We start from the raw sequence: 24,182 nt of genomic DNA on the forward strand, positions 1-24,182 counted from the left end.
GAAATTGAAGTCAGGTGAGGGCATGGCATTGGGACGGCCCACGTCCCACATCCTCCTGCCTTCTCAGCAATAACTACACCTCCACTTTGGGCTGTAATAACGGCAATCCCGTGTTTCCACCGGCCTCCCTCGCCTCACTTTTGGCCTTGCCAACACAGGGATTTTATTTCACGACAGGACTAAAAATGTGGCCACTGACCCTGCAGGGCTGACAATTGCCTAATTTTTGCTCATCGCTGTCCGTTTTTTCTGACGGGTGAAGACTGAAATCCAGATGTTTGGGATCCTAATCCTACTGGGTTACCAAGAGGCCCCCAAATGTGGATTTCGTTGCCAAAACCTTTCCCAGTTACCCCTTTGCAAAACAACCTCACGGCCCAAGGCGGCGTCTCAAAACAAGCACTTGCAAAACAGAATAAGAGAATAGCTAAAGGGACCTTGGAGATCTTCTAGCCCAACCCCTGGCTCAGGCAGGAAACCATCTACCATTTCAGACAAATGGCTGTCCCATCTCTTTTTTTAAAAAAAACCTCCAATGTTGGATCACTCATAAGTTCTGGAGAAAAGCATTAATAGTTCCCCTGGTTCATCGTCCTCCCTGTGAGGAAGTTTCTCCTTAATTCCAGGTTGCTTCTCTCCTGGATGAGTTTCCATCTGTCGTTTCTTGTCCTGCCCTCCGATGCTTTGGAGAATAATTTAATTCCCCATCCTATGTGGCAACCCCTTAGATATTGGAACACAACTAAACCACCAAATTACCCGCCCGTTGGAGCCTAGTTTTACACGAATGTTTCTAATGCTCTTCTCGACCGATTGACTCTGCTACTCTCACAGCCAGACTACACATAAAAATGAGGCTGTAATAATGACTCTTTCCTATAAACACACATGCACACACTCTACTTGCAATGGCTGCATTTCCCGTGCAAGGGTGGGACAGGCTGCAGGCAGACTTATTTCAAGATCTCTTTCGGTGATTCCTTGGCATTCAATCCCCCCAGTCTTTTTTTCTTTTCCTTTTTCTTTCTTAGATCGCTGCTATAGTTATTTGGCTGCTGCAGCGCTGAAGGTTCCGGATTTACATCTCTAAAGACTCCGCTTCAAAGCCGTTTTATGAATGAGCTGCCCCTCCTCCCCGTCCTCTTGTTCTACCCCACAACCTCCAGTGTCCCCCCTAGCTGGCTATTCCCAGGGAGAAGGGGGGCTCCCAAAAACTCTTTGCTGTCCCAGAAAAGAAGAGGCAGGTATAAACCCCCAAATTGTCCCCCTTTTTAATTCTCTGCAGAAAAGAAAACTGTCTCTCTCTGTGTGTGTATATTGGCTGCAATCAGTGTGGCCACAATGGACGTGGCAATGGGGTTGAATTCGGCTGGTTCGGCCCGGTTCGAGCGATCCGGATGTCAAATTTACATCAACCGGCTAGCCTGTCGGTAGGACGTTCCAGTAGGCCACGCCCACCACGGCCATGCCCACCCAGCAACCGGGCAGAGAACCAGTTGCTGGGATTTTTGAATCCCAGCCCTGCAGAGTAACATCCACGTGGCCTCCTTTCCTTCCTCACTTTCAGCTCAGGGATGCCCAAGTCAGCATCCCAGAGGCTTTTGAGCACAGGCGGACACTAAAACCAGAGGTAGAAGGTGCCAAGAACGTTGCGCCACTTGTACCGCTAAATCGCTAACCTTGTTATTGTCAACTCATAAAACATTCCTATGCCTGTTTTAGTGGTTGCCATAAAAACAAGGGGGGGAGGGAGGAAGGAAATCTGGAAGAGCCGTGCAGCAAAACGAAAGCACATTCCAACTCTTCTCTTTAAAAGGTTGCCACTAAAATACCAGAGCTTTTGTCCGAGAATAGATTTAATTGGAGAATCTGATTGATGACGCACCCGGGGGGGGACAGGGGGAAACAGGGCCACAGGGGACTGTAAATGACATGTGCCAGAGTTGGCTTCATACAGGGCAGTGTCAGAATGTCGCCTCTAGTGAATCCTTGGAAGTTCTTTGAAGTTTGGCTCGAGAATCGTGATTTAATTAGGGCGATTGCTGGAATCCTGACAGTTATCACTAAACCAGAGGTGCATTCCCAGCGCACGTTAGGAATAAGCATAATTCGGGAGAAGTGGCGGGGAATTCTCAAGTTATGGCCAACGTTGGAAGCAGAATTTCCATTGATGAAGCAAGGAAATGGTTGAGTGGGATTTTTTATTTTATTTTTTGGCTGTAATTAAGCAAATCACTGCTGTTGTTGAATGAATCCCATGGCTGCAGGAGGAAGAGAGGTTTTAAGAGTCTGAAGAGCACAGGGCTTATAATGTTGGCCTGGGCTGAGAAGACTTAGGGGTGACTCTCAGGTGAGCCCAGCCTACTCCAAGGGGATCGACCTAAAGCAGAGCCTCATTCGAATTCCGAGGAAAAGGCGGGTTCTCTGAACAGCAAAATCAAAGCCGGCGATGGGACAAGGCGCCATGCCAGCAATTCACAGCCTCTTCTTTCTAATTATCCACTTGCTCTGTTCACCCACGTTGCTTTCCGCCTCCCTTCTGAGCCCCCCGTCCCCTCCAATTTTGGGCTGGCCCCAAAGGGATAAAAATCCAGTGAAACCCCTTTCCCCTTTTCTGGATCTTATTATAGTTTTTAGTTGTGATTTATTATTTTACACTAGAGTTTTTACTTGTATATTTGAGGAGCATTTTTAGCTGTTCTCGTCTCTGATCTAAGACTGCAATAAATTGATTGATTGATTGATTTCTCTTTTCTTCCCTGTCCACGAAACACTACGGAGCGCAGCCCCCATTCCAGGCTTCCTCTATGAAGGACACCCGAGACCCCCGAAATGAAAACAGCCCCTCCCCCCAAAAAAGAACCAGGGACCACCGAAGACGCTGTGACAACATCCTTGCAATTCTTTGTGGCCACCACTGTTCTAAAAAGTGCATTAAAAAGTAACACCTGCCCCTCCCTGGGCCTCTCCCCACCCTTCTGAGGGGATCCAGGGATAGACAGCTGCTGGACATGGAGGCTTTCTCTCCCAATCGTGCCTCATAGTAGTGATCCTTGAAGGAGGGTGGGGGTACATTTTAGACCTTTTAAGAGCCCCTCCCCAGCACACGTCCTTCTCCTCTGTCGTGCCCAAAACAAACCGATCCCCCTCTCCCCAGCACTGCTTCGGCCATTTCCCCGACTGCCCGCCTGAGCTGGGCTTAAGCCCACCAGCCTCCGCATGGCCTCTGGGCCAGGGATTAATTCCAGCCCGGTCTCCACTACAAAGGGTTCTATATGCTATAGGCAAAGATTGATCGTCATCTCCAAGGCCCCCCGCCCTTCACCCCGCTCCCAGCACCTACCCACGGGGCACACGCAGGCAAATTCGTTGATCTTGTCCACGCAGTTTCCATTGTGCAGGCAGGGGCTGCTGGCACACTCGTCCGTGTTGATTTCGCAGTAGACCCCCTCGTAACCTGCAGGGAGGGGGGAAAAAAAACAGCGTTGAACGGGAGGGAAAAATCCATTGTCAGCTGGTGCTCCGTTCAAAATCCGAGAAAGAAATCCTTAGACTCCTTTAATTAGAGAAAAGATGTCTTTTACTGGAAGTCAAGTGGTTAGCAACCAAAGAATTCTGAATCTGAGGAAATAGGCGCGTAAATCACATATACAAAGTGATGGCAAGGTTCCCACCCCCAACAGTGCAAATGGTTCTTCCAATTAAAAGTTGTGAATATCATCATATCAGGTGGTGATGAAGTTTCTGTCCGTTGACCTTGGCGTAGTTTGATAAAGGTTTGCAGCTGCCCAGAGAAGAGAAAGCTAAGCAAGAAATAGAAACCTAAGCAAGGATGGACTCTCCCCCGCTCCTCAGTTTATACAATGCTGAGTTTTACCACCTCCAGCTCGCTTCCCATACTTGTCCCCCCTCCTCCACCACCCCCCGTTACTTATGGCAGCCGAAAGAGGCAAAGCAGAAGTAGAAGATCTTGAAGACTGACATCCGTGGTCCCTTCTTCCCTGGGGAAAACAGTGGCCCTTGTTCCACTTTTGAGATGCCCACATTTGCTGAAGTTGGGCGGCTGTAAAAATCTTATACATCAACGAACAGATACGTTTGTTCATCAATTGGGTCAAGACAAGGGGGCAGGGAAGGTCCCGACTGGATTGGACAATCTCAGGGGCTGCCCCAAAGAGGAGGGAGTCAAGCTACTCTCCAAAGCCCCGGAGGGAAGGGCAAGACGCAACGGACGGAAACTCATCAATCAACCAACAATCTGGGTCTTCATTTTATGGATCTCAGAAGGATGAAAGGCTGTGTCCACCTTGAGCCAGTCAAAATCGAACTGCTGGCTGTGGGCAGACTTAGTCCGCAATGCTGTATTCTAACCACTGCACAGGAAGGAAGGAAGGAAGGAAGGAAGGAAGGAAGGAAGGGAAGGAAGGAAGGGAAGGGAAGGGAAGGGAAGGGGAAGGGGAAGGAAGGAAGGAAGGAAGGAAGGAAGGAAGGAAGGAAGGAAGGAAGGAAGGAAGGAAGGAAGGAAGGAAGGAAGGAAGGAAGGAAGATAGCGCTTAGACTTATATACTGCTTCACAGTGCTTTACAGCCCTCTCAAAGCAGTTTACAGAGTCAGCTTCTTGGCCCCAACAATCTGGGTCCTCATTTTATGGAGCACAGAAGGATGGAAGGCTGAGTCAACCTTGAGCCAGTCAGGATCAAACTCCTGGCTGTGGACAGACTTAGTCCACAATGTTGCCTTCTAACCACTGCACAGGAAGGAAGGGAGGGAGGGAGGGAGGGAGGGCAATAGCAATAGCACTTAGACTTATATACTGCTTCACAATGCTTTACAGCCCCCTCTGAGCGGTTTACAGAGTCAGCCTCTTACTCCCAACAACCTGGGTCCTCATTTTAGTGAACTAAAGGAAGGACAGAGGGCTGAGTCATCCTGGAGCCTGGTGAGATTTGAACTGCCAAATAGCAGACAGCCAGCAGTCAGCAGAAGTAGCCTGCAGGAGCGTGCTCTAACCATTGTGACACCACGGTCCTTCCTTCCTTCCTTCCTTCCTTCCTTCCTTCCTTCCTTCCTTCCTTCCTTCCTTCCTTCCTTCCTTCCTTCCTTCCTCCCACCCCCCCTCCCTTCCTTCCTTCCTTCCTTCCAGCATAACCCTTCAGATTGTATATTCCTGCTCTAGATATCTCCAGGCAGGCAAGGCTGAGTCAACCTTGATCCCGGTGAGGTTTGAACTGCCAAATTGCAGGCAGCTGGCAGGCAGCAGAAGGAGCCTGCAGTACTGCACTCTGACCACTGGGCCGCCATAGCTCATAAATGAAGCAGTTACAACAACCAAGCCAAGCACCAAAGGTGGTGAAGGCCACCTCTTCTTCCTCCATCACTGCTCCACCCAGGGCCCTCCTAAGCCGCCCGCCCGAGGGGCCCAGAAGGAGAGGGGGGGGTCAGCAGGGTTACCTGGCATGCAAATGCACTGGAAGACCCCAATCTGGTCCAAGCAGGTGGCGTCATTCTGGCAGGGGTTGGAGGAGCACTCATTGACGTCTATCTCGCACCGGGGACCCGAGTAGCCCATCTGGCATTGGCAATAGAAAGAGCCCTCCGTGTTCAGGCATTTCCCAGCATGCTCGCAGGGGTTGGCACCTGGCAGAGGGGAAAAAGGAGGATGAGGCACTGTCCCCTGAAGGTGTGTGTGTGTGTGTGTGTGTGTGTGTGTTAGAGAGAGAGAGAACGGCCAAGAGGCCCTTCTGTGAGTCTCTCTCTTGTCCTTGTCTCAGCCCCCTCCCCAATTCCAAAGCACCCCTCCTGTCCAGCTGCTGGTCCAACCAGCAATGCAACAAACAAGGCAAATGCAATTTTCCTCTCCCTGTGATGACCCAAACGGGCGTGGCACAAAAGCAACAACGTCACAAAAGTAAGTAAAGTCCCTTTAGTTCCTCCAACTTGGCCCCCAATGTCCAGTTGTCATTGGCTGGAGAAAAAATCTCCCAAGAACAGTTTTTAAAGGGGAGAAATTCCATCCGAACCACACATATAAATTATAAATAAAGACCAACACAAACCACACTGCAGCAACGAATGAGACAGGGCAGGATAAGGGATTGAAGACATCCAAAGATAATGAAACACATAGTTGGGAGGACGCCAGATTCCAGGTAAGCCTCGACAAAGATAATTCACGCTTTGCTTCCAGCAGCAAGGTGCTGTGCGCAAACGCCCTTTTTAAATCCTGTTTTCCAGCTGCAGCTAATGAAGGGAATCAGGGCCCTTTTTCTCCCCCGTAACCCACGTTGCTCCCTTCTCCATTCCTCCCTGTGTGCCCTAGGATGAAGCCACTTGTGTAGGCTACTGGGTATTCCTTGTCTTACGAGTGAAACCGAGCCCAAAACTTCTGTGGCCAAGGGAAAACTTGGTTCAGCGGGTTTCTCCCCCTTTTACAACCTTTTTTTTTGCCACCGTTGTGAAGCGAATCCCTGCAGCTCTTAAGTTCGTCTCATACACGGCTGTTCAAGTGAATCTGGCTTTCCCCCCACACACCCTCCCTGGACCTTTGCACGTCAGAAAGTCACAAAAGGGGAATTGTAAGTGTGAATCGGTTGCCTGAATTTTGATCATGTGACCATGGAGAGACAGCAATGGTCGTAAGTGTGAAAAACGGTCATAAGTCATTTTTTTTCAGTGCCATTGTAACTGTCATGCCCTTGTTAGAGTCGGACTCTGAGGGAGAGGAGGAACAGCCGATAGGGGGTGGGAGGTGTGGCTCCGGAGGTTGTGGAGAAGGCTGGGGAAGGGCAGAGGCCGGCTGGGCCCATCCCCTTTCCATCCTAGGACACGCAGGGAGGAATGGAGAAGGAAACAACTTGGCTTACGAGAGAGGAAGCGGCCATGATCCCCCTCATTAGTTGCAGCTGGAGAGACTAGTATATAAGAGAGACGATTACAACACAGTGTTGCCAGAAGCAAAGCGTGTGTGTTATTTTGGGCTGAGGTTATCTTGGTTGGCATCATTCCAACCTTCTTATCTCCTTGAATTTGGTAATTACTTATCCTGGTCCGTTGTGGAAATTTCGTCATTGTAGTTTGTTTTGATTTTTTATTTCACCTCTATCTGCTCATTAAGTTCAGACGGTATTGCTTTCTTTTGAAGACTATTTTTGAATTAGTTTTATCTCCAACTGAGAAAATTATTGAACAGTGGGGCCAAGTTGGAGGCATCAAAGGACATTTAATTACGTTTTGGATTTTGTTACGTTTGTGTTACACTCTGGGTCATCACAGTAACTTTGAATGGTCACTAAACCGTTGTAAGTCAAGGATTACCTCTATTGGGGGGAGAATTGGCTTTGATACAAAACAAAACAGAAGGCCCCCCCCCCATCTCAGCTGCGGCCCTCTCCTCCTCCTTCCCCTTGTAAATAGCGCCCCTTCCCCCATCCTGTCCCGTCAGGGGGCAAAGGGCTCCTGCTGGCATGTTGGATTTGGCCACCTAAACTGGGGGTTCCCCAAAGGAGCCAATACCGACACGCCACCCCCCCAAGCTTCAATGGAGCCACATCCAAGGGATCGATGGTAGTATTATCTGGTACTGCCATTAGTTAAAGTAGTATTTATCTAAGCATCTTTATATAATAAAATGTGTTTTTTTTGGGGGGGGGCGTGCAGGATCAAGGAAACCTCACGAAGGACTTGATGAGATGATGAATTTGGAGCCAAATTCACGCTGTCTAAATTCCGGCGCCTCCTCCGACCCGTCAAGATGGGTGGCAAATGAATCTCATCACCCTCATTTAATGACCCCGTAATCCCTTGCGGGGTGGAGTATGGGAAACTGAATGGAGCGGAGTGTTTACTGGCCGGACGCCCTTCCTATTGCCATTGCGGAGTTATATGCAGCAGGTATATCCTCATGGTGCCCTGATAAGAGAAATATCTGCCTCTACCTAGGATCGAATGTTGATTGTGAGGCGAGAGCTCCACTCTAGGCCACTGCCCCACTCTGGCAAATGAATTTAATAATATAAATATATATATATATATAGAAACGGCTGTGAAAGCCTGACTCACAGACGAACACAATACCGAAGCCTGATGATGGCAGATGAGATTCTGCCGAAATGTTGCTACAACTTTCAAAGCACAAGTAGAATGATGTGGGAAAATACCCGAACAAAGCTGAATACTATATATATATATGCTTGCACTGGCACGAAGCCGAAAGCACCAGCCTGAGGATGGCGAGTGAGACCTCGCCGAAACATCGCCAAGATACTCTTAATCTTACACGGGAAAAGACCCGAACACACCTAGACCTATATATATATGGGGATCTTTGGTTGTTCGGGTTTTCTCCCGCGTAAGATTCGAAGTATCTAGGCAACGTTTCGATGATCATCTTCAGGCTTTAAAAGGAAGAAGCAGCTGCAATCTCACATCACTCTGAGAAGCACAGAGCCGAAGACAGAAGCCTGAAGATGATGAATGAGACTTCATTGAAACATTGCCTAGATACTTCGAATCTTACGCGGGAGAAAACCCGAACAACCAAAGATCCACATACAAATACCCGAGAACCTCAGAAAACAAATATATATATATATATATATATATATATATATATATATATATATATATATATATATATATAAAAAAAACAATTCGCAGGTCGGCTTTCTGACCCATGATTCTCCCTGGGTTTTGTTCCAAGGTCGGTTGTTGTGTCCCAGTTTCTCCCCAAACTTTTCTTCAATCCCAGCCAGCTCCAGGGGTCTCACGATGCCCCCTTACCCAGCAAGCATTCATCCACGTCCTTGTTGCAGGCGGGCCCCATGTACCCCGTGGGGCAGGTGCAAATGGCCCTCCCGGTGACGGGGTTGGTGTCGCAGTTGGACCCTTCGTTGCAAGGGTTGCTGATGCAGGCATCTTCCAGGTGGCACAGCAAGCCTGCAGAAGGCAGAGACCAGACTCAGAAAGACACAAACACACACACACACACACACTCACAAAGGTGGTCCCCCGTCCATCCACAGTGCAGGACGGCCAAGAGACGGTCAATGGCCCCACTGCCACAATGGAGGCAACCTGGTTATTGAGATGCTTGCTTGGAGGCTAGATACCGAACCGTATCCTAGCCAAACCATCTGGGCTTAATTTACTGGCAAAGCCAGGAAAACAATACATAGCAAGCCAGGGATAACTGAGCGCCGGTGTGGTGTTGCAGTTAAGCCACCAGACGCTAGGAACCAGCAGGCGGTGAGTTCTAGTCCTGCCTTGGGGCACAAACCCAGCTGGGTTACTTTGGGCCGGTCCTGCTCACTCAGCCCCTAGGAAGGAAGCAGTGGCAAATCACTCCTGAAAACAAAATAGGAACCTTTTCAAGAGAACTCAGGGAGTCCGGGCAGCCTCCCAAAATCAGACAAATGTTTTAAAAAGGGTGCGAATTAGTATGCCAGCGACTGGCAGTTGCTCAGGTCTTAAACAGACCTGGTTTAAAGGGAATTGGGAAACACAGCCACAGGGTGGCTGGCCTGGGCAGCTCTGAGAAGGCCTGGCTGATCCATCGGAGTAAGTCAGTGCATTCTCAGCAGCTGGAATTGGGCTGTGGATAAACATCTGGAGACCTCGGAGAATGCAGGGACTAGCCATCCTCTTGTTCTCTTTCTTTCTTTCTTTCTTTCTTTCTTTCTTTCTTTCTTTCTTTCTTTCTTTCTTTCTTTCTTTCTCTTTCTTTTTTTCTGTTTTTTTTCCTGTAAACCCTTTTTGTGGGATGGAGTCGGGGTGACTGAATAAAGGTGAGCATTTACTGGCCGGATGCCTTCCCTGACACCTATGCAGAGTTCACAGCAAATTTTTTTCTCTTTGCACACCCAAAGAGAAACATCTGCCGCTGCCTAGGATTGAATTCTCAGCCTCCCAAGTGTGAGGCGAGCGTCTTCACCTCTAAGGTCACCCAAGCCGCTCCCTCTTGTTCTTCCGTAGCCTCTGCAAATGTATTGGGACTACAACTCCCAGAATTCCTAGAGGGTTCCTGTAATCTTAGCACCTACAGAGGGAAGCAGGTAGAAGAAGGCTAGTCAACCTGGGGTTAGGAGGATTGTACCATGTCCATTGTTTTTAATGTTCTTTTCTGTTTTGTTTTGGTGTTTGTCTAATAAAATTTAAAAAAAATTTAAAAAGAAGATTTTCTGTCAAAAATAGTGTCGGGTCTCCTGTGTGGGTGGGTGGGGGGGTTGGACTAGATAACCTCCCCAGTCCTTCAAACCGGCCGTACCCCAGTTCCTGCAACCATCCTTCCTCCTCTACACACCTGTGCGTCCATGTGGGCACTCGCAGTAGAATGAGGCCACCCGGTCGTGGCAAGTGGCCCCCAGGGAGCACGCCGCACTGGCGCAGTCGTCGATGTTCTCGCTGCAATCCTCCCCGGTCCAACCATTCACACAGACACAGTTGTAGTCGCCATGGGTGTTGTGGCAGGTGCCACCGTTCTGGCAAGCGTTGGGAATTAACTGACATTCATCCACATCTTCGGTGCAGTACTGGCCTAGAAGACAAAAGAAAGGGGGGTTGATCCGAATTGACAAGACTAGAACTCTGGGCTGTATCCAACACAATGAAATACAAGGTAGAGAAGAGTAAAGTCCTACACTTAGGCAAGAAAAACCACAAGGACCCATACAGACTGGGTGAAACCAGGCTCAATAGCAGGAACTGGGATCTTGGAGTCTTAAGGGACAACCAGCTAAATAGGAGCCAGCCATGTGCAGCAGCAACCAAAAAACCCCAATGCAATTTTAAATTGCAATCTTAAATTGCATTAACAGAGGGATACAATCAGGATCAAGGGAGGTACTAATACCACTCTATAAAGAGCCTTAGTAAGGCCACACCTAGAGTACTGCATTTATTTTTGGTCGCCACACTATAAAAAAAGAGGCTGACTCCGACTAGCTCCATACCGATGCTTCACTATGAAACTACGTGGTCGGGCTTAGTTTTGAGGGAGGAAAATAAGGGGAAAAAATTCTGCCTCTTCCCACCAGCACCCATCGGTATGCATCTGGCTAGCGTCCTGTCAGTGTGTGAGACAGTTCAGGGCTGTTTGGAAACTGAAAGAGTATTTGCTGTGTAAGCAAGAAGGAGACAGCTAGGAGCCTGGGCGTGGCTTAGCTCAACTGTTCTGGGGGCTGGGGGATTCTGGGAGCTGAAGTCCACCAGCTACTTAAGGTTGCCAAGGTTGGAGACCCCTGGTTTAAACAATACAGCCAAAAGACAAACAGAGGTAGATGCAAGCATTTCTACCTCTGTTCGTCTTTTGGCTGTATTGTTTTAAATTGTTAAAAGGGACTCATTGTTTTAAAATATGTTTTGCTTTAAAAAAAAAAAACCCTGATAGGTTGGATTTCAAATTCAGCGAAGAGAGAAAAATTTCAAGCCAATCGTTCACCCGACTTTCCTCCCTTTGGGGATCCCTAATTCCCCCACCCCCATCAGTGCGTCCTCACCTGTCCATTCAGGTGGGCACTGGCAGTTGTAGGTGTTCACCCCATCCACACAGGTGCCTCCGTTCCTGCAGCTGTTTCCGGGACAGTCGTCAAGATTCTCTTCGCAGTTCTGGCCCGCGAAACCTGCCGGCGGAGGAGGAGCAAAAGGACAGGTGAGACCCATTCCCAGCCCCACCCACAACCCTGAGAAGAACGGAAAAAACCCAGGGCCACAAACCCAGTTTTCTTTGCAGAAGAACCGAGGTTTAATTCCCAGCCTCCCAAGGCAGGGCAGGAAGAGAAACCGCTGCCGTCCAGGGCAGACAAACCGGAGCTAAATGGAGACTCAAATAAAAAGACTGAAGTGTATGTTTTATTTCGTGGAGTTTTCCTAGCGATGGTCTGCCGCTAAGTTTGGAAAAGAGCTGGAAGGGACCTTGGAGGTCTTCTAGTCCAGCCCCCTGGTCAAGCAGGAGACCATTTCAGACAAGGGGGCTGTCCAGTCTCTTCTGAAAGACCTCCAGTGATGGAGCTCCCACAACTTCTGGTGGCAAGCAGTTCCACTGGTTGATTGTCCCCATTGTTAGGTAGCTTCTCCTTCATTCCAGGTTGCTTCTCTCCTTGATCAGTTTCCATCCATTGTTTCTTGTTTTCTGGTGCTTTGAAAAATAATCTGACCCCCAACTCTTCTTTGCCGCCCCTTAAATACTGGAATATTGCTATCATGTCTCCGCTAGCCCTTCTTTTCCCTAGACTGGGCACACCCTGTTCCTGCAACTGTTCTTCAAATGTTTTTGTCTCTGGGCCTTTGATAATCTTAGTTGTTCTTCTCTGCACTTTTTCCAAAGTCTCAATATCTTTTTTGTAAAACTGGATCCGGTATTCCAGGGGTGGCCTTTATAAAGTGATACGAATACTTCACGTGATCTTTTTTCACTTAGACTGATTTCCCAAGTCTAAGCTTGTAGCTTTGGGATTTCCTTTCTATTTCTTTGTCATTGTTTACAGGGGAAACTCATTTAACAGCCAGAAGGGGGACTGACAACTCAGTCCTTAAGTGAAACAGAGAAACTGATCTTACTTTAGCTTTCCTCCAGCCAACCTGCAAAAGTCGTAAATGCAAGGATTCGGTTGCCCAATTATTTTTCACTCCCTGTTGTTACTGAGAATGGGTGCTAAAACAGGCAGTTGCTAAACGAGGCCAATCTGGAATTCGATTTCAGGGCCATCTCACTCTGGATTTCCTAGTGGTCCCCCATCCACTGATTAACTCAGTGCTACTTTAGCTGGACAAATGCGTGTTTAGCTCCTGATGTTTCGAGCTAGTTAATATAGTCAGGGTTGGAGCAGTTTTGCTCCCTGTGCTCCTGTCCAAGAAAAATGTTTTGTTTTTTCGTCCCTTGGACAAACTGGTATGGAAGAAGCGAACCAAAGGCAAGAACTAGCCCAGGAGCTTCACAGCCTTCCTGCCATCAAGAACCACCCATCCCGGCCTAAACAGCATCCGAGACCCCCAAGACAGGAAGTCCCCAAAAGAGAAATCCAATCCAGGAGAGATAATATATCAACCGGTAACCGTGAGGTAAATAATCCGGCTTTCTCCAGACTGGGACTTTCTGGGATGTTTGCAATTCCAGATCCCAACATTTCTTAGCCAGCACCAAGTTGAGAATCCAACAGCTCCAAGGCCGGCTGCTTTTAGGTGGTTCTCAATCAAGTTTCGTGGATTTCAGCTCCCGGAATTCCCCTGCCAGTGTGTTGACTAGGGAATTCTGGAAGTTGGAAGTCCACCTCTGTTGATTTCCCAGGTTGAAAAACGCAGGTTTAGGTGCTATAAAAGAAGGGGAAAGCTGGTTTGTTCAATTGCAAAGCACCTTCCGAAGAGACAGGTAACGGACGGCCCTGGGGCTTTTTTGATTCATGGGTTCTAGGTGCTACTTTGTTCATTTTTTATTATCTGGTTGTGGTTGTCGCTATTACCCTGCTGCACTAATCATGATCTTGGCTTATGTGGGCTGGTTTACTTCTTCGTGGTTTGATGCTTATCCCACCGTCGTCATGTCCCCAGCGAGGGATAAATTGTCTCTGCAGCAGAAAATGAGGGTCTGTGCGGGGTAGTCCATCCATCTTCGCCCCCACCCCTCCTCCCCATCCGAGCTGGATGCCAGGAACAGAGCTATGGCTAGCTTCATTTCCTTATATGGCTCTTCCATAGATCCCAACTTTCTCGAGGAAAAAAGCCAGGGAGCAGAACCAGCAACTGCATATGTGTCTCGTTTAAAGTATCCCGGCATCTTGCAAAAGACCGATGGCAGAGCAGCCAGGAACGCAAACGGGGGGCATGTCAGGAAAAGGAAGGGGGTGGAACGACACAAAGTGAAGAAATCGGGGCTGGGGCTGGCTGCTATGCGAAGGCAGCGGGCCCTCAAAATGAAAGGAGGTGGCAGAAAACCCGTGAGGTTGCCAAATCTCTCACAAGAGCGCTGGAATCATGTCAGATGAGTGTTTGGCTATTTCCAATCATGTTCTTTCAACGTGGCTTCCACAGATGCCCTCCATATCCCTCCTGGGTCAGGCAGGAGATTCATCCCTGGAAGCTTTCAAGGAGAGACTGGACTGCCACCTGTCAGAAGTGGTGTAGGGTGGGGGTTGGACTAGATGACCTACAAGGTCCCTTTGTTAATCTGTTATTATTCTGTTATTCAGAAGTTGTGGGAGCTTCATCCCCGGAACTTTTCAAGGAGAGACTGGACTGCCACCTGTCAGAAGTGGTGTAGGGTGGGGGTTGGACTAGATGACCTACAAGGTCCCTTTGTTAATCTGTTATTATTCTGTTATTCAGAAGTTGTGGGAGCTTCATCCCCGGAACTTTTCAAGGAGAGACTGGACTGCCACCTGTCAGAAGTGGTGTAGGGGGTGGGGGTTGGACTAGATGGCCTACAAGGTCCCTTTGTTAATCTGTTATTATTCTGTTGTTCAGAAGTTGTGGGAGCTTCATCCCCGGAACTTTTCAAGGAGAGACTGGACTGCCACCTGTCAGAAGTGGTGTAGGGTGGGGTTGGACTAGATGACCTACAAGGTCCCTTTGTTAATCTGTTATTATTCTGTTATTCAGAAGTTGTGGGAGCTTCATCCCGGAAGCTTTCAAGAAGAGACTGGACTGCCATCTGTCAGAAGTGGTATAAGGTCTTCTGCTTGGGTAGGGGCTGGGGGTGGGCTAGATGACCTACAAGGTACCTTCCAGCTCTGTTCCTCTGTAAGTTAAGGTGAGGGAGATAGAGATAGATAGATAGAGAGAGAGAGAGAGAGAGAGAGAGAGAGAGAGAGAAAGCACTCCAGCCTACCTGCAAGGCAGGTGCACTCGTAAGCCACGTCTCCGGTCTGCTGGCAGGTGCCCCGTTCTGGCAAGGTGAGGGGTTGCAGGGCATGTAGAGGTGTTCGCAGTTGTCGCCGGTGAAGGCCTGCCGGCAGTGGCACTGGTAGGAGCCGATCTCGTTGACGCAGGTGCCCCCGTTCTTGCAGATGGGCGGCGTCCGGCTGCACTCGTTGAAATCTTCCTTGCAAGTGGCCCCGTGGAAGCCCTGGGGACACCGGCACACGTAGCTGGACTCAAAGGGCACGCACTGCCCGCCGTTGGCACAGGGGTTGGAGGCACAAGGATCGGCCTGCTGACACGTCTTGCCTGCACAGGCCAAGAGAGGAGACAATCCTGTTTCGAGCCAAAAAGTCAGGAAGGAGGAAGAACCCAGACACGCCACAAACGGGACCTTGAAAACCTTCCATTTTCCAGTCCTGATCTTTTCAATGTTTTTATAGAGCGTTGCAAACACCTGTGTTCCATTTTCTTTTCTTTTTTTAAAAATAAATTTTATTAAAGTTTTACAGTTTTAAAAACAAATCATATTTACAATTTTCGCAGGGCAATTTGCAGTGCAATTTTTGTGGCATTCTCCTTATTCACTTACGGTACATACATACATATAAACACACATGAACACACATCTGTACATCAATTGCATTTACATTTTGGATTATCTTTTGTTCCTGTTATCTATCCAAACATACCATTTCTCCCAGACCGCACAGTATTATTTTTCTTTCTTCTCCTGCAATTCCATTGTAAATTTATTCATTTCCGCACAATCCATATATTTTTTTTATTATCATATTATCTGTGGGACTACTCTCTGATTTTCAGTTTTGAGCATAGGTTAATCTAGCTGCTGTCAATATGTGTATCATTATATATTCAATTTCTTTCTTGTAATCCCCTCTAATTATCCCTAATAGGAACATTTCAGGCTTAAGTTCTGTTTTTTTACCTGTGTTCCATGTTCATCGGCTTCTTTAAATATACACATTTTCTTTTTTGGTTCTATTTCTTCTACTTTAGAGTTTTTTGTATGTGTAAACTACAGGGATACCTTGATCCAAGAATTAAACATTTTAAACCAGGATAGTGTCTAGTCCAGGGGTGGGAAAATTTTTTGGCTCGGGGGCCACATTGACTTTTAAAATTTGACAGACGGGCCGGGTCAGCACAAGATTTTTTGGGAATTGCAGCCCCCTTCCCCCTTCTTCTCCTCCTTCCCCTCCCCTCGGAAGCCCCCTGAGTCAGGAGTTGCTACCGCGGGCGCAGCTCCGCGCAGCTCCAGTCCTGCGTTGCCTCGGGAAGGGAAAGGCAAAAAGGAAGAGCCGCGGTGGCGCTTTGCAACGGCAGCAGCGGCACCAGAGGTTCAGGCTCAGCGGCTCCTGGTTTGGCCTTTCCTTCCCAAGGCAACGCGGAACTGGAGCTGTGCGGAGCTGCGCCCGCGGTAGCAACTCCTGACAGCCCCAGCCGGACACCTGAGCGGAGCCCAGGCGGAGGGAAAGCAATGGGCGTTCCCTGGGCGGCGACCTCGGCCCCGCCACCAGGGAAGCGGCTGCCCAGCTCCATGTTGTGTGTGCGATTTTATGGCGCGCGGCGCGGGGTCTCTTTTGGCCGGCCCCAATTTTTTTTTCAGAGAGGAATTTTTTTTTTCAGAGGCCGGCCGTATTAAAATGACCAACGGGCCGGATGTGGCCCACGGGCCGGATGTGGACCACAGGCCGTAGTTTGCCCACCCCTGGTCTAGTCCCTGTGCTGGAAGCCTGCTCTCTTCCACCTCCCACATGATGGGCAGAACCAACTAAATCACGTGTTTTCCAAACTTTGAAGAAGTGAAGACTTCAATTCCCAGAATTTTCCAGCCACCCTTGCTGGGTGGAGAGTACTGGGAGTTGAGTTCACACATCTTCAAAGTTGCCCAAGTTGAAGAAAGAAACACTGATCAAGAGTACAAAAAAAATGGAGAGAAACCTTTGGAAAATGGATAAGAGGTGGCGTTGGCACCCCCTGGTTCCATCTGTCACGAAAAAAATTAGATTTCTTTTCCTTGCATTCTTGAAGTCCGGCAATCCCAACAAGGACAACAAGGCCGGGCTCAGTTCTGCAATTGAGAACTGGGATTCTACCAGGGATGCTCCCGGTTCGCACCGGTTCGTGTGATCCGGATGTTAATTTTATACCTGGTTCACCGAACTGGTAGTTGAAATGACTGTCCGGCCCCACCCAACCCGCCCCACCCCTCACAGGAGTCCCACTGTGGCCCGTTTTGGATCCGAGGTCAATGCAGGGCCCGCACGGAGGCTCAGAGAGGGTGAAAAAGGGGCCTCCCAGAGGCACCGGAAGGCCGGAAACAGGCTTGTTTCCAGCTTCCGGAGAACCTCCAGAGCCCAGGAAGGGTGAAAAACAGGCCTCCTGAAAGTTCTGGACGGCCTCCGGAGCCTGGGGAGGGTGCATAATGGGCCTCCTGGAAGTTCAGGAAGGCCGGAAATGGGCCCATTTCCAGCTTCCAAAGAGCCTCTGGAGCCCAAAGAGGCCGTTTTCACTCTCCTGGAAGCATGAGGAAAGCCTCCGGAGCCTGGGGAAAACAAACTCCCCTCCCCCCCCATCACGGTGCAGGAGGCTTACTAGGCCACGTTCACCCAGCAACCAGGCAGAGAACCAGTGGGTACATTTTGGGGGGAATTTTACCGGGGGAGGAGCGGCAGGCATCTCAATAGGGGCCCATGGGAAGGTGTGCCCATTGCTCTCTCTCTCACCTGACCAGCCTGGAGGGCAGCGGCATTTGTACTCGGTCAAGGTGACGAGGTCACAGCTTCCTCCGTTGCGACAGGGGCCGCTCAGGCAGGCGTTCTCCTCAATGGTCAAGCACAACTTATCGATGTAGCCCAGCGGGCAGGAGCAGACGTAATCCGGGGTGCTGCCCTCTACCACGGGGTGGCAGGTGCCGCCGTTGTTGCAGGGGGAGCTGAGGCACAAATTTGGGAACTGGCACCGCTGCCCGACGAAGTCACTGGAGCATCTAAGGAGAGAAAGGAGGAGGAGGAGGAAGAGGATGAGCGAGAGGCCTGCAGGAGCAATCAAGGGATGGCCAGCCATCCTTCCAGTGCCATCCAAACTGCCCTCCTGCTGTTGGTGGGCAGAGGATGGGACGGAGCCAACAGGGAGACCATGAAAAGAGCAGGCTTCAAACAAAGGACAGCCGTAACCACGCTGCTACGGATAACGGTCTCTAAGACTCATTTTGCAGCCCTTAGGAGGTATATTTTTTTTTTCCCCTTTCCTTAAAGGGACTCTTAGGAGAGAAATTCTTTAAAAAGAATAAAAAGATTGCAAATTTTGAAAAAAGTAAAATAAATGTGGAAAAAGTACCAAAAAAAAAAAAACCAATTAGAAAGAAGCGATACTGTAAAGAATCAACTTTCAATCTTCTTAACCGCAGTTATGTTTATATTTTTGCCGTCTCTAAGGTTACAACATAATTTCGTTATTTCCACAGTCTACCCTTTCTAATCATCAAACCCATAAAATCACAAGTTCGGGTTTTTCTTTTTTCAGCAAAAAGTCCACCATACATGAAGTTATTGTCCTTTCGTTGAACAGAGAGGGTAATTGTGTTATCTCTGCTAATCCTGCAACTTCAACAACCATTCCTCCGTTGTGGGTATTTCAGAGTCTTTCCATTTTTGCACATAATAAAAATCTCACAGCATTTATCATATAAAAAAGCCATTTTCCACAACTCTTTTCTAATTGTCCCGCAGGGGAAGTGCTGGTTTTAATTGAATATCCGTTTTTAAAATACTTTGGGTCACGGGCCTGTATTGAAAACCACAATTTTCTGGCTTTTTTGCAAATCTGCCAGGCACGCTAAAACTTTTAACTCTCCACATTTCCAACGTAAATTTAAAGTACCTTGTCCACATTCTAGATCGTTTTCCTAGCCCTTTGGAGTGTTTTTAAAGAATATTTTTTAAATCTCTGAGAACATTTTGCACTATAAATATGCAGGTCACTGGAAGCTAAGAGAAGAGCATTTGTTGGTTCTCTGAAATCAAAAAGGCTTTCTCTCTGTTAGATTTTCAAACCTCTTTTTGGAGGAGTTACAACCAATTCCAACTTCAATATTTCTTCAACTTTGGCCACTTTAAGAGAGCTCCCTGGGAATTGAAGTCTACTTATTTTAAACTGGTTGTGAAACGCCGATTTAAATTCTGAGATTGTGGGCAAAGACGCGAATTCTACGTTAAGCCACTTAAGATGGGAAACAGTTTGCAAATTTTGATCAAGTGATCCTGGAGAGCTTACGATGGGAAGTCACTTTTCCCAGCCTTGTCATCTCTTCGAACGGTCACAAGCGGTTGTAACTCAAGGACTACCTGCAATGTTCATCACGAAACTAGGAGAGTTAAACTAGGTTTAATTCCCATTTGCCTTTCAATTTTAAAAGTGAATGGCTCGTTTGTGTGTATGCTGAGATGTCCAAAGCCCATTTTAGTCCCTTAGAAGCTGAATTCTCTGCACAACAGTTTCATCCCTTCCTGAAAACCTGAAGAAGCTTCTCCCGCGACCAGGAATTCCCTCAAAAGGCCCATCAGCCAGAGCCTCGTGGCAGCAGGAGGGGCGTTTATTCGTATTTTCCTTCCTTTATGTTTTGAGAGAGAGAGAGAGAGAGAGAGAGAGAGAGAGAGAGAGAGAGAGAGAGAGAGACTTGCAACGGCCATCCACCGGTCTCGCTGGCCACCTGTGAGGCATCGCCAAAAGGAGCTGGAGCCAACTGGCTCATGAAAGCAGCCCTCTCCATTTGGCAGGGCCCTTCTGAAAGGAGATGGACGTCCCTGGGGAGAAACTGGCAACATGACCAAGCTGAGCTCAGGCTAAACCTAGGAAAGGCCACCTGTGAGGGGCCCTGGGTGCTCCCTGCGCTTGGGGGTTTTCTAGCCAGGGAGGAGGAGGAGGAGGAGGAGGAGGAAGAGGAGGAGGAAGAGGAGGAGGAGGAGGAGGACAACCGTGAGGTCCTTGGTGCTCCCTGAGCCCGCTGGCTTTCTTGCAGAGGTTTCATTACCCAACCAGATCACACCCTCTGCACCTGTTGAGGATCTCTGCCGTGCTACGAAGGAACCCCAAACTCCTCTGTGACGCTGGCAACCCTGACTTCCTTGCTGGCTACTTTATTCTCCCTGCAACTCCCTCCATCATTTGCTTGGATAGCCTCCAAGAGAGAGAGAGGGAGGGAGGGAAAGGGAGGGATGGAAAGGGAGGGGTAGAGTGAGGAGTGGGGTGCGGAAGCTAGCACTTTGTCAGCCGGGGAGCTGAATTGTGTGGTCCTCCTGGGTTGAGCAGATGCCGAATTTGGGGCACAACTCACTGCATCCCTGGCTTCTCAGTCACAGCTCCTGCACTCTTGGGGACACCAGGCAGCCTGTGGCCTGCAAAGCCTCCTGCCTGAGCAGGGGGTTGGACTAGAAGACCTTCAAGGTCCCTTCCAACTCTGTTCTTCTGCTTCTGCAAGGGCTCGTTGGCATATTTTTGATGGCCTCGCTCCTCCTTTGCGATCTGCACCATTTCTACCCACTTTTTCTCCTGACAGTCTTGTTCTAGGCCTCCTCGGCTCTCCTGCTGGGATTGGGATTTGGACTGACTGCCAAACGCCCAGAGGGGAGGGCTCTGGGCCCAGGAGGCTCAAGATCTCCCAGGAAGGGGGCACTTTGTGTGCCAAAGAGCTCAGTCACGGCAGAAAGCAAAGCCTAAATGGAAACTGGCAGGGGGTGGGGGTGAGGGGCAAAGCTGTACTTGGCAGACTGGCACATGCACTAAGTTTCACATTCTGTCCTTAAAGAGGGAGGGAGGGAGGGAGATGAGATTGAGAGAGAGAGGGAAGGAGGAAGAAGGAGGGAAGGGACGGAGGGATGAAAAGAGGGAGGGTGGGAGGAAGGAAGGAAAAGAGTGAGTGAGTGAGGAAGGAAGGAGGGGAGGGAAGGAAGGAAGAGGGAGAGAAGGGAGGGAGGGAGGAAAACAGGAAGGGCGGGAGGAAGGAAGGAAAAGAGTAAGTGAGTAAGGAAGGAGGGAGGGAGGGAAGGTTGGAAGGGAGGAAAAGAGGGAGGGTGTGAAGAAGGAAGGAAAAGAGTGAGTAAGGAAGGAGGGAGGGAGGGAAGGAAGGAAGGAGAAAGGAAGGAGGAAGAAAGGAAGGAAAGAAGGAAGGGAGGGAGGAAAAGAGGGAGTGAGGAAGGAAGGAAGGAAGGAAGGAAGGAAGGAAGGAAGGAAGGAAGGAAGGAGAAATAGGAAGGATGGAGGAAGAGAGAGGGAGGGAAGGAAGCAAGGGAAGGGAAGAGAAGGGAAGGGAAGGAAGGAAGGAAGGGAAGAAGGAAGGAAGGAAGGAAGGAAGGAAGGAAGGAAGGAAGGAAGGATGGAGGAAGAGAGAGGGAGGGAAGGAAGCAAGGGAAAGGAAGAGAAGGGAAGGGAAGGGAAGGGAAGGGAAGGGAAGGGAAGGGAAGGAAGGAAGGAAGGAAGGAAGGAAGGAAGGAAGGAAGGAAGGAAGGAAGGGATGGAGGGAGGGAGTCAGTTTTTCTCTCTCTCTCTCTCTCCCACCCTCTTTATCCGGCGTCGCTTTCAATCCTCTTGTTGAAACCTTCTGTGAGAATCCCCCGAAGTTTGGGGACGCTTGGCGTTAATGAGATGGGCAGAGTCCAGGCCCAACTGAAAGGAAAGCGGGCACAGGAGCAGCGCCCGCAGCATCTGCTGGGAGCAGGTGTGCATTTTAATGAGGGGGGCAGCAGCTGCTACCACACTCACCCTCTCCCCCTGCCACCCAAAACACGGCCCCGGCAGGCCAATGCTCAACAGGCAAGGGGTTTGTGTCTGTGTCTGTGTGTGTGTGTGTCGTTGTGCTGCTAGGGAATTCAGCCGGATGCTTGGGCTGTGCAACAGGGTGCAGCGAGACTCCCCCCCGACCCCCCCCCCAAAAAAAAGACGGGCCAAGAGCCACAGTGGAGAGACAGCCAGCCTGGTCAGAGAAAAGGCTGCAGTTTGCAATTTCCTCCCCCTCCCCCACCAGCTGGTTCTGAGAGACCAAGCACAGCATTGTGGCGTTGCAGAGCAAGAGATTTTCAGAAGAAAGAGGGATGGAGAGAGAGAAAGAGGGAAGAGAGAGAGAAGGAAAGAGAAGGGGGGAAGGGGGAGGGAAAGAGAAGGGGAGGGAGGGAAAGAGAGAGGGAGGGAAGGAAAGAGGGGGGCAGAGAGAGAGGGAGGGAGGGAAAGGGGGAGAAAGAGAGAGGGAAGGGAAGAGAAAGGGGGAATGAGAAAGAGAGGAGAGGGAGAAAGGGGGAAGAGAGAGAGAAGGAAAGAGAAGGGGGGAAAGAGGGAGGGAAAGAGAGGGAGGGAAGGAAAGAGAGAGGGAGGGAAGGAAAGAGGGGGCAGAGAGATAGGAAGGGAGGGAAAGAGGGAGAAAGAGAAAGAGGAAAGGGAGAAAGGGGGAAGAGAATGAGGGAAAGAGAGAGGAAGAGAGGAAGAGAGGGAGGGAGAGAAAGTGAGAGGGGAGAGAAAGGGGGAAGAGAGAGAGAAGGAAAGAGAAGGGGGGAAAGGGGGAGGGAAAGAGAGGGGGAGGGAGGGAAAGAGAGGGGCAGAGAGAGAGGAAGGGAGGGAAAAAGAGAGAGAAGGAAAGAGAAAGGGGGAATGAGAAAGAGAGAGGAGAGGGAGAAAGAGGGAAAGAGAGAAGGGAAGAGAAAGGGGGAAAGGGGGAGGGAAAGAGAGAGGGAGGGAAGGAAAGAGAGAGGGAGGGAAGGAAAGAGGGGCAGAAAGAGAGGGAGGGAGGGAAAGGGGGAGAAAGAGAAAGAGGAAAGGGACAAAGAGAGGAAGAGAGAGGGGGAAGAGAGAGAGAGAGAGCAGCAAAGAGAGAGGAAAAGAAAAAGAGAGAGGGAGAGTGGGGGGAGAGAAGGAGAGGGAGGGAGGGAGCTGACCGGCTCACGAATTCGGGGGGTTCGTTCCCACCCCTTCTCTCTGGTTATTGCCCTCCCGGCCGATTGCCACCCAGGCTGCAGAGGAGACCAAGCAGCGTTTGGCAAAGTGAGGCTCCCCCAGCCAGGATCCTCCTGCGCCACCGGCGTGTGTGGCATTTCCCAGGGGGGGGGGCTTTCTCAAGTGCCAGTCCAGAGCCGAACAGGTGGTCGATTTAAACTGGGCAAGAGCGCCAATTCTGCCAATGTGCATCATTGGTTCCGGTGCAAAATTTGCGTAGGCTGAGTTTCTATCACGTGTGCCAATTAGGGTTTCACTCAGGTCTAATTTTTAGGCTTTTTATTAGAGAGGGCACCATTTGGCCGACTCCACGGAGGTGCTTCCAGCTGCTGCTGGGCACAGCCCCTCCCGGACAGCCTTCGTTTTGGACCGTTCCCTCCACTCCACCCAGGCTCTGGCAAACACCTGGGCCAACTCCTACTTCCAAAAAGTTGTGGCCCGACTCCTAATCGTTTTGGTACAGAACAGAATGACTCCAGGTGTAATTGCAATTTGAGCAGACCCCTTTGGGCGCAAAAGAATCCAGCTAATTGAAGGCCCAGCGATGCTCCACAGGACACGCTTTAAACACGCGAACGCACGCCCAAATTCTGCAATCGGATCGGGTAACACCAGAGCAGTCAACCTTGGGGGACGCAAGAATTTGGAGGGGCTCATAGACTGTCACAATGAGCAGGCACAAACCCTTTCTTGACCCACAGGAAAATTATCCCCTCACAGGGGAGGCTGTTCCTCCTTTTTTTCGGTACCTGGGATCCCCCCGCCGAGGCAATGGCGACCTCAATGGCGAGGGGCGAGCAAGGGGGAAGGCAGCCTGGATGCATCGGGGGGGTTATGGGACAGACGAACGCCAACCCGCCTTAAACCTAAGATCTACAAGACGCCCTTCCAGCCGGTCACCCTGCATGGCCCTGAAGGCTGGGCAGAAACGAGAGGGACCGCAAGCTCTCCCCGTGCCATGGAAAGGCAAAGGATCGGTTGGATATTGGGCGCCTCCCTTCTGGGCCACGCCGTTCAACCGCATTTGGGTGGGGCACCACTAGATGAGAGAAGACGAGGAAGGCCGGCTCCGTTGGGATGGACACGTCCAGAGAGCAGCACCTCCCACCGTGGCCAAGACTGCCCACCAAGTAGAAGTCAGTGGCCGGCGACCTCACGGGCATCCAAAACAGCGACGGCGAGACACCCTCAGCAAAGACATGCAAGCCACGGGCCGGAGCCCTGGAGAGGCAGCTGACGGCGCAAAGTGGCACTCCATGAGCCGAAAAGCGGACCCTACACGAGGAGGAGGAGGAGAAGGAGGAGGAGGAAAAGAAGGAGGAGGAAAGAGAAAT

The 24,182-nt window shown here is 49.9% G+C and overlaps 1 protein-coding gene across 1 annotated transcript in view; it reads right to left on the minus strand.

Annotated features, from left to right (window-relative positions):
* NOTCH1 (notch receptor 1) overlaps positions 1-24,182 on the minus strand; it is a 105,835-nt gene that overhangs the window by 43,082 nt on the left and 38,571 nt on the right. The window contains 8 exon segments of the mRNA XM_087914367.1: positions 3,344-3,457; positions 5,452-5,637; positions 8,779-8,934; positions 10,298-10,531; positions 11,493-11,615; positions 14,816-14,869; positions 14,872-15,153; positions 17,595-17,857. Of these exon segments, the coding sequence (XP_087770493.1) occupies positions 3,344-3,457; positions 5,452-5,637; positions 8,779-8,934; positions 10,298-10,531; positions 11,493-11,615; positions 14,816-14,869; positions 14,872-15,153; positions 17,595-17,857 (1,412 nt within the window).

The sequence above is a fragment of the Pseudonaja textilis genome, chromosome 17, assembly GCF_049901715.1.
Source record: "Pseudonaja textilis isolate UNSWEBS1 chromosome 17, rPseTex1.2, whole genome shotgun sequence".
Lineage (NCBI taxonomy): Eukaryota > Metazoa > Chordata > Lepidosauria > Squamata > Elapidae > Pseudonaja > Pseudonaja textilis.